The sequence below is a fragment of the Notamacropus eugenii genome, chromosome 1, assembly GCF_028372415.1.
Source record: "Notamacropus eugenii isolate mMacEug1 chromosome 1, mMacEug1.pri_v2, whole genome shotgun sequence".
Lineage (NCBI taxonomy): Eukaryota > Metazoa > Chordata > Mammalia > Diprotodontia > Macropodidae > Notamacropus > Notamacropus eugenii.
In genome coordinates, this window is record NC_092872.1 from 116,961,919 (window position 1) to 116,976,302 (window position 14,384).

General features: G+C 34.4%; 1 protein-coding gene across 2 annotated transcripts in view; it reads right to left on the reverse strand.

Annotated features, from left to right (window-relative positions):
• Window positions 1-1,178: 1,178 nt before the first annotated feature.
• Window positions 1,179-14,384, reverse strand: part of CAAP1 (caspase activity and apoptosis inhibitor 1) — a 71,640-nt gene continuing 58,434 nt past the window's right edge. For both annotated transcript variants that reach the window (XM_072612456.1, XM_072612447.1), the window contains one exon: window positions 1,179-2,469. In XM_072612456.1, coding sequence (XP_072468557.1) covers window positions 2,126-2,469 — 344 coding nt within the window. In that variant the 3' untranslated portion in view covers window positions 1,179-2,125. The remainder of the gene's footprint in view (window positions 2,470-14,384) is intronic.

The window sequence follows — 14,384 nt, forward strand, 5'->3', positions numbered from 1 at the left end:
CCCCTGCATTCATCTGCTTATTTCACGCTAAATGTTTATTGTAATATGCCTGAGTTTAAATTTCTAAAACAATGCTGGGTACATAACAGGTGCTCAATACTAAATCATCAACTGATTTTATATGGCACCACAGATTCATACTCGACTTTCTCCATTACTTAAATATATCTAAAGTAAGCCCTTTTCTGTTCTGTTCACTATTTGCCTTACACAATTATTTTCAACTTAAAAATGAACACACCTGCACACCTACACTGCTAAAAATAGTGAACCTACTTGTCTTGGGCATAATTCTGACTACTTTTCATTTGTTTATTCCATTCTACCTCATACTTACCCACTCCACTCAAATGTCCTCCAACCACAGTGACTAACACATTTTAAAATAAAAATTATAACCCTTAAAGGTGGTCATTTTTGTCATCCTTAAGTCACTCAAAATGCTACAGCTCTTGTTACAGTAACATTATTAATATCATCTACCTCATTTAACAACTTGGCAAGCTTTTTAAAAAGCTCATTTTGCACTAGATTAATAGTAAATTAGTATTTAACTTAGTCTCCTTTTATAAGTTCAAGAAAAAAGACTATTTCAACCTCAACCCAACCAATGGTATTTCATCTTAAACCAGTCCCAGTGGGAACCTGTTATTCAAATTAATATCCATGCTTACCAATTTAAAGATAACTGTTCCAAAAATTTTCGACTGCTGAATTTCATTAGAATGACTCGGATAAAAAACATGGCAACTTAAAAAAATTGGCATTAGGGAACCAAAAAAATAAAGAATATGTGCAGTACAAATATTTACTATTTCCATAGGAAATCAACTCAATGCCAACATACAATAAATAGGCTACATAATAAAAATGCAGCTCTATATATTTTCTGCTGTTAGAAAACCTCTGATGAACATCATATTCATAGTCATGTATAAACCTCTGATGAACATCATATTCATAGTCATGTATAAAAAGTAAGGTATTATATCCACTCCAGTAAAAATTGATTTATTTTAAGTTAAGAGTCTCCCAAACTAGCTTTGTATTAAAATTTAAAATTATTGCTAAAGAAAAATAAGCATCCTGAAGATAAAATGTAAGATGTTAATTTTTTATAAATGCTACAAAACTAGAGGGTAATTATTACATTATTAGGTGATCAAAGTGCTCCACACTGATATGAAACAACTTTATTATTGGCAAAGTATAAAAAAGTCTTCATCTCCAGAACAGTAGTCTTTCTTTCTTTCTTTTTTTTAAATTGAATGAATTATCACATCAGATCTTCAACCAAAAATTCCCAGCTAAAATTTGGTACAATAAAATATTCTCTTTTACTCATAACTTGGAATGTAAATGAATTTTTTTCCCAAGTAGGAAAAAAGTTCAACAAAGTGTCCAACAGAACCAAATATCTTTTAAAATGGTTTGTGGAAAATCATTTATGTTACTAGGTAAAAAGGTTCCTCCTCAACCACTTTTGATTTCTAAGTATGCATTTAATTGTCCAAAATATAAAGTTCTTCACCTTTAACTAATAGATAGATATTCTTAACATCTCGGACCCAATATGAAGTAAGCCTGGCAACACCACATTAGAATATTCCAAGAATCAATAAAAGGCATCTTCAAGATACTGTATTCTTAAAAGTGCATATACAAAACTGAATTTTTTAATTGTGAAGAAGTTTAAAGGGAAATAATTTAACTTCTTACTGAAAAAGTGCAGGCAGTCTTAAAAGGCAACCTACTTGGTCATCATTGTTGTGAAGCATTAAGTTGTATTTTTGACTTAAATGTATATAATACATTTATACATACATTTAAATGTAATAATCCGTTAATGGATTCCAAGAAATAACCAGGCCCAAATAAATACTGATCTAGCAAAGTGTCCAAATAATCCAGCTTTATGAGTCACAAATAAAAAATAACAATAAAAAAACACCTCACAGTAGAACCAACAAAAAAATAACCATATGCATTATTGGCGAAAGATCAGGCTTTGCAAAATAGGGTTGAATGAGGAATGTCACATAAAATACAAATAAATTTTACAACTGAAATAAACTGACATCATTCCCTTCAAGGAAATACAAAAGCTTCTTAAAATGAAATAACCTTAAACTATTTTTTTAACATCACCAGCTTTCATCAGGGCCTTAATCGCCCTGGCCCTCATTTCAAGTTCCAAGAGTTCCAGCTGCTGTGCTGAAGGCTGAACGTCTTCTGAGGGAGGGACAGTCAGTGCAGCTGCTTTAGACTCCTTTGGGCTGGATTCTGCCAATCCTAGTATTTCATTCACACTTTTCTCAATGTCTCTCTGGAGGTCATCTATTTGACCAGCTTCACTTTTGACATTTTCTGGAACATCTGGCACAGCTGCTTCTTCATTGCATGGTCCTTCTATGTCACTGTCATATGCATCAGCATTGATACTGAGTACATCACTATCTTCACCTTTGCCTGTAGCACGCAAAAAAGGAAAATAACAATGTAGCCCATAGACCCTAATCAAAATTTTCTTTCTGCTGAAATATCAAAGTGTTGCTTTCATTTTCTCTGCTTAGACTCTAAAAAGCCACCATTACCATTCTCGAACGCTTCAACTTTGAAAGCAGATCTAATTTAGGCAAGTTTTAATGTATTTTTCATTCCAATTTAGAAGAACATGCAATATACCCAAGCAGCAGTGCCTGGAAAATTTATTCCAGTATGTGGAGTTCCATGATCTATTTTCCTAATTAAAATGTCATAATGTTTTATATTATAGTAAAGCTCATGCATTTCAAAATGAAAGCTGATGCTAGAAACCTTTAGGACTGATAATTGATTATTATTTTACAAGCAATATTTAATACTGATAGTGCAGCTTAAAATACTTTAAGATTATTTTGTAAAATATAAAAAAGGAAAAGTACCTTAGGCAAGCTGGATACTGCCTTGTATATTACAATTATCCCAAATCTACTCCTATATTATTTTGACCTCTTTCCTCTCTTTCAACTCAATAAACAAGAAGAAAAATGCCTAAAGCCATTTTTAACTAGTTAAAATAAGTCTTTGTCAAGGAATTTAATTAGGAAAGTTTGTACAATATAATAAAAAATACATTTATTACAAAATTCCCATAATTGATGCTAGCTAGCAACTTGGTAGTAAACTTTAAAGATTATCATTTTCAACACTTTGACCACAAAAATTACTGCAGTTTGCATGTCATTTTAACTTTAATCACACATCAACACCTCTATTATTACTTAAATGTATTGCCAGTTATCTTTTACATGTCAAAAATTAGCAATTAATTCCAATATTTTTATAATATTTATCTTAAAACCCAAACTTCAAATTTATAGAAGGGCTTGTTTTAAGTTTTAAACATGGACAACGAAGCAACATATTTTGAAAAATGGTAAACAGAAATCACTCTATTAACACCCATTTATTTTGATAATTGCCTTATCCCTCAAATAATGTAAGAAATGCTCCCTAGTCTATAATTAAAGTGTATAAAAATGATACATTTATTTTGTATCCAAAAATAGCCACAATATTTAATTGGTTCACTATTTTACGACAAAGAACATTTCATACATTTTTAACATGTTAAGGACTGCCAATAGAAAAACAAATTTTAACAATGCACTTTTAAACTGAAGAAAAAATGAGAAGAGGGGAAAGAGGAAGGAAACAAGCATTTATACAGTGTCACTATGTATGAAATATTGTGCCAAGCAATTTACAAATAGTAACTCATTTGATTCCCAGACTGACTTTTTTTTTGACTAGGTAAAAGAGGCCATTCTCTACCTCATTTCTCATCCAGTTTTAATCACTGAATGGGCACTGCCTCAGTCAAACTGAGATCTGTTAAAGATCTTAGCTTATTATAAAGGCCCAGGTCTCCCACTGCATCCAGGGTCATCTCGTCTTCCTGATCTATATCTTGTCCCTGGACCCAGATGGCTCTGGAGGAGAAAGTGAGGTTGCTAACTCTGCACAAAACCTCCCTCACAGGTCATGGCATCACCTCCCTGATGTCATGGTTCTCTTTGAGAACTAAGGACAAACAATAACAACTATGTATCAGGCATTGTGCTAAACAAATTTATGAATATTACCTTATTCAATCCTTATAATAACCCTAGAAGGCTAAGTGCTATTATCTCCATTTTAAAGTTGGGGAAACTGGGGTGGACAGAGTTGAAGAGACTTGCCCACACAGCTATCAAGTGTCCTAGGCTGAACTGGAACCCAAGTCTTCCTGACTCCTGGCTCAGTACTCTGTCCACTGCACCATCTGTATTATGGAAACATGTCTAAGTAACATGTTCACACCACAAAAAAGGTTTATTGGTGTTCATTAAACATTTAAAATTACTCTGTGTTTTGAATGAAAGCCATAACAAGAAGTGAAAGGGAATTTTCTTCAGGTGACTAAGAGTGAGAATAGAGCAAAGTAGAGGGGTCTTAAAATGATGCATAAATGTGAAAAAATGATAATAGCTGATGACTGCTAAAAGACACATTCCTATTAAGATCTTCTTGGATTCTGATTTTTTTCATCCAATGTGTTAGCAAGCTACCTTTCCCAGCTGTGTGCATCATCTATTAATCTGATAAACATGCCCTCTATGCCTTTATTAGAGTAACTGATAAAACTGTCAAATAGCACAAGTCTAAGCACTGTAGTAGTCTACTGGAGACTTGCTAAATGAATGTGGAATCTGACAATTTTGGGGCTAACCATTTTACTAAAGTCAAATCCATCTAACTGTACTATCAGCTTAGCCCATATCTTACCATCACTTTCACAAGAATAATGAGATAAATTATCAAACATTTCACAGAAATCTAAGTAAAATATAAAACATCTCCCTTATTACCTATTTTCTTAGGCTATCAATAAGGAAATAAAGTTAATCTGGCATGACCTATTTTTCATAAAGTTGTGCTGGCTCTTTGTAATCACTACTTCCTTTTCTAGAAGTTCACTGTCTTATTAAAAATCCACTGTTTTTGCTACAAATTGAGGTGACATTTACTGACCTATTCTTTACAATCTACTCTCCTTTTCAGAAAATTAGGACATTTGCCTTTCTCCAGTCCTGTGCTATCTCTCATGTTCTTGCAGCTCTCCTGAAGATCAAAGACAGTAAAGGCCCATCAATCAGAGCCCTTTCAAAGTACCTTGGAAGTTTTTCATTGGGGCCTAGTAACCTGAACTCAACAAAAAGTAAGTAACATATTCATATACATACAAAATCTACATACAGTAGATTTTAATTCTCTATTAGTTTTCTTCTTCCAGCCTTTCCATTACAAAGAAAATTTTCTTTGAAAACAAAAGCAAAAAGAGGAGTTGAATAGTTCTGCCTTCTATCATCTTTACTATTCCATCCACCTCGAGCAGTGGTCCCATTTTATTTGAGCCAGCTGTTTTCCAAAACACAGCTTAAAAAGTCCCTTCTATTGTTCTTAATATTCATTGCCAGGTTCTAGCCATTCTAAATATTATTGCTCATAATAGTTTTTAAAGGTTCATGAGATGCTTTTATATATCTTCTGTTACCTGTCCTTGCCTCCATCTTCTACACCACTTTTAAAATCTGAGTTGGTTGACGGTACTCTGTACAGTTACATTAGTCTCTTTAGGCAGCCACCTCTTTTTTCTTCGATAGAAATGTTTGTTTTCTTCTCCAAAATTTCATTTTTGAGCTTCCCATTCTTGGGCTAACTTACCTTATAGAATTTTAGGTCACAGAAACCTACCGACATTTTCTTCAAATCTGCTGAAATCTCTTCTCCTCAAATCCCAGGCTTGCGCCCAAGCTTTCCTTTTGTTCACTACCATAAACTGTAAAGTGGAATTTTCATTATTTACCAAGGTTTCTATTGTTTCTATTTGGCCACCAGTTCATAAAATCGTAAATTAAATTTGGGGCTGGAAGGAATGTTAGAAATGAATGACTGAAAAAGCCATTACTAGATGCCAAGCATTATGTAAGCACTAAGGATTCAGAGAGAAATAGCAAGACAGTCTTTTTTTTCAAGAAGCTTACTCTAATTGAGAAAGAGAACACATTTAAAAAAAAAAGAAAAGTTCAGCTGCAGGACAGACAGAAAATCCCCGAATACTAAGGTGGCAGGTTATAAGTTTATGTCACTAAATCAGGTGACAGTGCCAGGGAGCCTACAAGGTAGAATCAAAGCAGAGGGTAAGTAAAGCATTTAGGATATCAGAAGACAAGAGATAAGGCAGATGGTAAGGCCTGTTGGCCCTCTATCTCACTAGAAAGAACAGGGTTGTAATTTCCATTTCATCCAAGCTATGCAAGCATTGAATGTGGGTGGGATGTGAGTAGCCTTAACGAGGTAGAAGGTGAAGGGCTAAGGAAAGGCAGGAAGGGTATCCTAGTGGTGGCTGGAATAGATGAACCCATTTGAGATGGGTTCATCTATTCCAGTACCTTCTGCAAAGAAAGAAACTGACAGGAAGCAGAGGCAGAATCTGAACCAAAGGCATCTGACTGTAATACATCCAGACCCTTGCTACACCACACTGACTTTCTTCTTTCTGTTTTTGTTCCAGATATTCTGATATGCATGCCACTCCTTTGCTACCCAATTTTATTTATTCCGTTCTTTCTGAAGAAGGCATACCTTTCTGGAATCACATTCCAAGCCTGAAAATTATCCCACAAAATTTTGGTAATAGTTATGAGGAATGAATTTTATTTTCTGTGCTAGAATTTAGATCATCTTGCTTTACTAGTCATATTTTGTGCACTTGTGTATAGACATTTGAAGTCACAGGGCTTCTCTGTTTTAAACCCTGACACACTATTTTGGATTATTTTTTTCTCCCATAAATGACTGAACTTCTCTACTACTATTCTTTCTATATTGTAGCTTTACTCTCAATGCGAAGTACTTTGTTAGAGATTTATTTTGTTCTCCTTACTCCAATCCATTTTTCTTGATCTTACTTGTGAGATATCAAGGAAATATATTTTTTTACCAATCCCTTTCACTCCATTTTTAGCCAGAAGCTCAATATTCCTATATTTTAAAGCCATGGTCTAGAAATTTACATGCTATTCTCAAATATCATTTTAGGAAATGGCTACTTATTTCCTGAATTTGTTTTTCTTAAGAGGCCCTACCTTCAAATTGCAGTAGGAAAATAAAACAAAATAAACAACACCTGAGTTCTTTTAAAGTTTTAATATTTCCCTCCGGAATCTCAGAATCACTAGCAAAGCTTTCAGCAAGCATTATTATGAAATCTCATACTTTTAAATTTAGAAATAGTCTTCATAAAGTACACATGGTATCCCAAGTCTTGGTGAGGTTTTAAGCTATCAAGGATCTTATTAGATAGCTTAAAATTAAGCTATTAGTATGTATTATCAGGCAGAGAAAAAGTTAAAGAGAGCCTTAAGAAACAACTAAGAAGTCCAGACCAACTTTACCAACAGGTTCCTTATGACTAACTAGTAGTTCTTAAAGATTCACATGAGACGGTTGGGAAAGGTAATAATTACCTGACTAAATTATGAAAGACTTTAAGAGGGATTTCTTAAAATTCTCATTTGGGCTCGAGTATGTTGGTGAAATTAGGAAGTCAATTTAAATAAGAAAGATGCTTAGATCAAGATAATATGTTAATAAATTAATTTTCTTGGTTTTAAAACAAAATTCAACCTAGTCTGAAAAGAAAAAAGTCCCATAATATAGTAACTGATAGTTAATAGCATAAAAAAAGGAAAATGAGAAATGTTACTAATAGACTCTGAATTACAGAGAGGTGAGTACAAGAGGTTAGCTGCTTATTTTTTAATTTTGCTTCTTTATTAATGGTTTGGAAAAGAAAAGCCAAAAAAAAAATCACAAAACCTTAAGTTGAACTTAAAAACAAAGAAATAGGTTGGAAAAAAAGAAAAAAGATTTTAGTCAAAAGCCTTCTAACTCCCAACTACATAACTGTATTAAAAGAAACCAAAAAAAAAAAAAAAAGTCGCATTTGGTCAGAAAATTAGAGGTATCTTAGTGCTTTTACTGCTATATTATATAATATAGCAGTAAAAGCACTAAGATAAGGTTTAGCCAAATACAAAAAGACACTAATTTTACCTCTTCACGACTTCAGTAAGATGGATAGCACTTGAAAATACTGCATTCCATTTAGGGTACTTCAAATGAGGGAAAGGAGAAAGTGACTGAGAAGATTCAAGAAGATAAATATGTACAGGTTGGCTAAGCAACAATTATATAAGGACAGAGTAACAGCTGAAAAATGTTAAAGTGCAACCATCACAGAATGACGGGAATTATTTAGTATTAGTCTCTTGTGCGTGATTCTTAAGACTACCCAATCTACTCATCCTTCTGGTTCTCTTTTAGGTTTTTCTTTTTCCACATTTTTAAGGCTCTCTTGCCTTTCTCTTCCATCTTGAATGCCTTCTATTATAGCCCAAGTCTCCTTGATTTATTAAAGGGGGAAAAAAATGTGAGCATTTAGACAGAAGAAATTACTGTCCCAAGTCATCAATGACAAATGGATAATCTATAATTAGAAAAACACAGAGAAAGTACAAAGGGGCACATCTTTCTATTTCATCTTTGTGTCTAGTGAGAGTGAATTTAAACAAAATACTTTTTTCATAAACTATGATTGGGGAGAGAAATTAAAAAGTAAAACCCCTGGTTTTATTACATATGGACATATTAAGTAGTAATCATTTACATTATAAAAAACTTAAAAATTTTTTTTACAGGACTGAGAGTACTAGGTTTATTTAAGCAATGAGCTTTTTCTTATTCAAAATTAATTTATAAAATAGCATATCTTCAAACTTCAAAGCTCTGTAATTTCATCAAGCAATTTCATCATATTCTCTCTATAGCTTAAATGATCTTCAGGAGTTGATATACTCAAAAAATTCATCACACTGCAGCCAATTTGGCAATAAGTTCTTCTAGTAAGTTCAGCTGGGCTAGATCCTAGACAACAGATAGACAGACACAGAGTCCACTACAAAAACACTACCAGACAGCATGATGGGAATCTGGCAGTTTTGGTACTCTCCCGAGATAGGCTTCATGAACCAGAGCTATCTCTTCAGGCATCAGATGAGGATTTTAGTAGTTATAATAAAAAGCAATGAGCTGATATCTATATAGTACTTTAAGGTTTACAAAGTGCTTTTACATATATTATTTTATTTAATCCTCCAAAATCACCCTACGAAGTGGATAGGCCATCATTATCCCTATTCTATAGATGAAGAAATAAAGTAAAGTGACTTGCTTGTGGTCACTTATAGTTAAGTGCCACAGGTTAAGATTTGAACCCAGGTTTCTGTCTCCCAAGGAAAACATTCTTTTCAACTAATACATTTTTTTTTTCCAGAAATACTATTACATAAACAATTTCTCAAGAAACAAGATAGTTAATGGTTTTAAAAGACATAGAGAGGCTTCATCTGTTTAACTTCTAATACAACAAGATAGTTTCAATTTCAAATCTAAAATTATAATTTGTTAAACATACAGAAAGAAAATGCCACTTCAAAGGAGAGTTTTAGAAAATCAAAACCTTAAACTCCTCCGTCTGGTAAATTTAGATCCTCAACTCTGGTCATTATAAGAACTAAATTAATTTTACTTTTAATTTCCTCTATTAATTTGTCTTTATCTGGCTGAAGTTATTCCCTTCTAATGAGTTTTTTGCCTTTCAGAAAGGCTTGTTTCACTATCCTTTCCTGAATTACTAAATTCCAAAACTACAAAGTTCCCAGTGTTACTGATTTACTAGTTATTGATCTACTACCTTGCTTAATAACAAAGGCTCTGACATAAACACTGAAAGTAATGCTACGCATCTCTTGCTTTTCCAGTACACTATTTAGTCTAAGTTATAAAAAATATATTTTTAATATAGTTTAGCTGCAGGAAGTTAACTAATATTAATTAGTGTTACTCCAACTCTCACCAAGAAACTAATGATTTATATTATTTTAAAAAAAACTTTCAGAATTACTATAATTCAATAATAGTAAGAATAATAATAATTGATATAGTTATGGTTATCTAAGCACTTTACAGGCACCATCTTATTTGAACTTCAGAATAATTCTGTAGGGCATGTGTTGCACTATCTGGGAATGGATAGAGTGCTAGAACCAGAGTCAGGGAAATCTGAGTTCAACTCTTGCCCCAGACAATTATTAGGTGGTTGACACCAGATAAATCATTATAACCACTTTCTGCCTCAGTTTCCTCTTCTGTAAAATGGAGGCAAGAGCACTGAACTCCCATATTTACTGTGAGGATAAAATGAGATAATATTTGTGGGATGCTTTGCAAACCTTAAAGTGCTATATAAATACTACCCATTACTGTTACCATCAATATCATCATTACTATCACTCCATTTTACTGAGAAGGAAACTAACACTCAACTCCTACAAGGTTAAGTGAGGTTCATGATGAGACAGGTAGTGTCAGAAGATGGATTCAAATGCATTCTTCCTAATCCTATGACAAGCATTCTATCCCTGGGGTAGGAAACCTGTGGCTTCAAGGTCACATGTGGCCTTCTAGGTCCTTGGGCATGGTCCTTTGACTGAGTCCAAGGTTTACAGAACAAATCCTTTAATTAAGGGGCCAAATTTAGTCAAAGATTTGCACTTGAGGACCTGTGGCTTCAACGCCACAGGTTCCCCAACTCTGTTCTATCCTCTCTGTGACATCATTCTGTTACTTCATGAAGGATATATCTTTGACTTCAGTTCAAACTTCACTAACAAATAAGTCCTTGGAAAATTATGTTAATTATTTTACATAATTGAAAACTAGGTAAATTAATAATTAACTGATTTAAGTTTCAGTGCTTCAAAATATATTTTGACTCAACTATACTGTGACATAAGATGTTTTCTAATAATGAGCAAAATAAAAGCATCCCTGCCAGAAGCAAAATACTCCTCAGAACTTCAGAAACTTCTTGATGTTGGCATTCCCCTTCCACTCAAGAAGACTGCAACACCTCAACAATTTTATCTTAAATTGCTGTGGCCAAAAAAAGTACAGACCTCTGGTGATATTCCCTAGAATATAAATGAGTATTATTTTGAGCTAAGGATCATTTGAAGACAACTACAGACCTTAAAGATAAAATACACTTATATCCATATTTAAGATCCTCAAATAAGAATACTTTTAGTAAGTACAAATTTCTAGACCTCTGGTAGGTGACATGGTGGATGTAAAAAACCAAAGGTGATCAAGTACTTTCTCCAAATTTTCCTATTTCTTTTGAGGGCATCATTATTTTCCAATCACTTATGTTCACAACTTTGAAGTTATCCATAACTCTTTCCTTTCCCTCACATCCCATTATCCAAGAAGTTATCAAGTCATTCCTACACTAGCTCCACAACATCTATCTCACTACTCCCTTCTCTCCACTCACACAGTTACCACCCTACCTCAGACTCTCACTATGAGGTACCTGGACTGTCACTGATGCCTTTCTCCTACCATCACATGACTTTCTGAATAACTTACTCTCTCTTCTCCTTTACTCAGAGAGCCAATTCTCATAAGAAAGACTAAAAGAGATAAAAAACAGGTCATCAAAACAAAGAACATATGTAATATTCCACATACATACCCCGACTACCTTTGCAATGAAAAGAGAAAGGTCTATTTTCTAAACTCTTCCAGAAGGTCAAGCTTGGCTAATAGTTTTCTAATTGGTTTCTTTCTTTATAATCCACTGCCTCTCTAAAATACCCTCTATACATCTGCCAAAAGTAATCTTCCCAAGGTACTTATCTGACTACATCACGCGGCACTCAAAAACCAGTAGTGTTTGCCTACTGGCTAGAGCAGAAGTTCTTGCTCATGAGAGAGAAAGGAGAGAGATAGAAGAGAGAAAAGAAAGAGGATACAGAGAGAGGGGTAGGGGCAGGAAGTATAAGCAAAGAATAAACATAGTAAAAAAGGTACATACAAAATGACGCATTAAAATAGGCTGAAAAACGAGCAAACACAAAAAAAGAATTTGATCATAAAAAGCTACTACAGTGGCAGGGTCTTCCCTGACCAAGACATAAACAGAAGAAGACAACAATGTAAAAACAGCTACAAATAAAGTCTCAAAGAAAAATGTTAATTGAACCCAAAGAATTCCTAGAAGGATTAAAAAAAAATAGGTGAGTGGTAGAGGAAAAATTGGGAAAAGAAATGAGAGTGATGTAAAAAAGTTACGAAAAGAGAATTAACATCGTGGTTAAAAAAAGTCACAAAAAATATTGAGGGAAATAATACCTCAAAAAACAGAACTGGCCTAATGGGAAAAAAAAAATAACAACAAAAAAGAAACCTCACTAAAGAAAAGAACTTCTTGAAAAGGAGAACAGGCCAAATGGAAAAGGAGGCACAAAAATTCACTGAAGAAAATAACTCTTTAAAAAAGAACAATCTAATGACTCCATAAGACATCAAAAAACAATGAAACAAAGTAAAAAGGTTGAAAAAACGGAAGCAAATGTGAAATATCTCATTTAGAAAAACAACTGACCTGGAAAAATGAACAAAGAGAGACTATTTAAAAATTATTGGAGTACCTGAAAGTCATGATCAAAGAAAGAACTTAGACATCCTATTCTAAGAAAATATCAGGAATAAAAGCAGGGATTCTCTTCAGCTATGCTCCAAACCCCTGTAAAAAATGACTCTAAACAAATTCTAGGGCAGCAGAACCCACAAAAGAGTGAAACAAACTTCCAACCCAAGACAACCTAGAAGGTCAACAGGACAGGTTTGTTGCACAGGGCTGGAAGAGGAACACAGTCCAGCATGGGTCCTGGCACAGACTGGGCCCCAGCAAACCTCAGTGGACTGAATCACTGGCAGGTGTGGTGGTTTCCAGACTTCTCAACCCACAAACACCAAAGACAACTAAGAAGGTCAGTAGGACAGATCTGTGGGACCTGAATGAGAGAGGAAGGGCAGCCCAGCCCAAGTCCTGGGGTGGCAGCAGCAGCTGCTTCTGAAATGCTTGATCCCCAATGGTGGCAGGATTGAGTGGCTCATCAGAGGGGGATTGCAGGGAGCTCTTTGCTGGTGATGAGGCAGGATTTTCTTGCTTTGCCCATGCTTAGATCTGGGCTGCAGTCCTGGGGGTAAAGAGGAGCACTGGTGTGGTGGAGCTTGTGGAAGAAGTAGAGAGGAAATCCCCCTCACACTTCCAAGGCAGAAAAGAGTGTTTGTGGTCACTCATAGACAAGAGCACAGGCCAGGGGAGGAGTAAACACCTCTCCTTAGATCATACCACTTTAGAAGAACTGAAAATTTACAGGTCCCTAGAAATATCTCTGAAAACAGCTACTTAAAACCCCTGAAGCTTGGGACAGTACAACCTCCATAGTGAAGCAGAGCCTACTTTAATAAACAGTTAAATAGTCAGGTAATTGGCTGAGAAAACAACCAAAGAGAGGAAAAAAAAAACTCGGACTATGGAATCTTACTTTGGTGACAAAAATGATCAAAACATACCACTAGAAGAAGACAACAGTCAAAGCTCCTATATCCAGAGCCTCCAAGAAAAATATGAATTGGTCTCAGGTCATGGAAGAGCTCAAAAAGGATTTTGAAAATCAAGTAAGAGAAGCAGAGGAAAAACTGGGAAGAGAAATGAGAGTGATGCAAGAAAATCCTGAAAATTCAGTCAACTCCTTGATAAAAGAGACACCAAAAAAAGCAAGAAAATAACACCTTAAAATACAGACTAACTCAAATGGCAAAAGGGGTTCAAAAGCTCACTGAGGAAAATAATTCCTTAAAAATTAGAATGGAGCAGATGGAAGCTAATAATGATTTTATGAAAAATCAAGAAATTATAAAACAAAACTAAAGGAATGAAAAAATAGCAGACAAGGTGAAAGATCTCATTGGAAAAACAGTAACTGACCTGGAAAATAGATTCAGGAGATATAATTTAAAAATGTTTGGACTACCTGAAAGCCATGATCAAGAAAAGAGCCTGGATATCATTTTTCAAGAAATTATCAAGGAAAATTGCCTTGGTGCTCTGGAACCAGAGGGTAAAGTAGAAGTCAAGGGAGTCCATCAATCACCTCCTAAAAAGGAAAACTTTTAAGAATATTATAGCCAAATTATAGAGTTCCCAGATCAGGGAGAAAATACTGCAAGCAGTCAGAAACAATTCAAGTATTGTGGAAACACAATTAGCATAACACATGATTTAGCAGCTTCTACATTAAGGGACTGGAGGGTTTGGAATATGATATTCAGGAGGTCAAAGCAGCTAGGATTAAAATCAAGAATCACCTACCCTGCAAAAC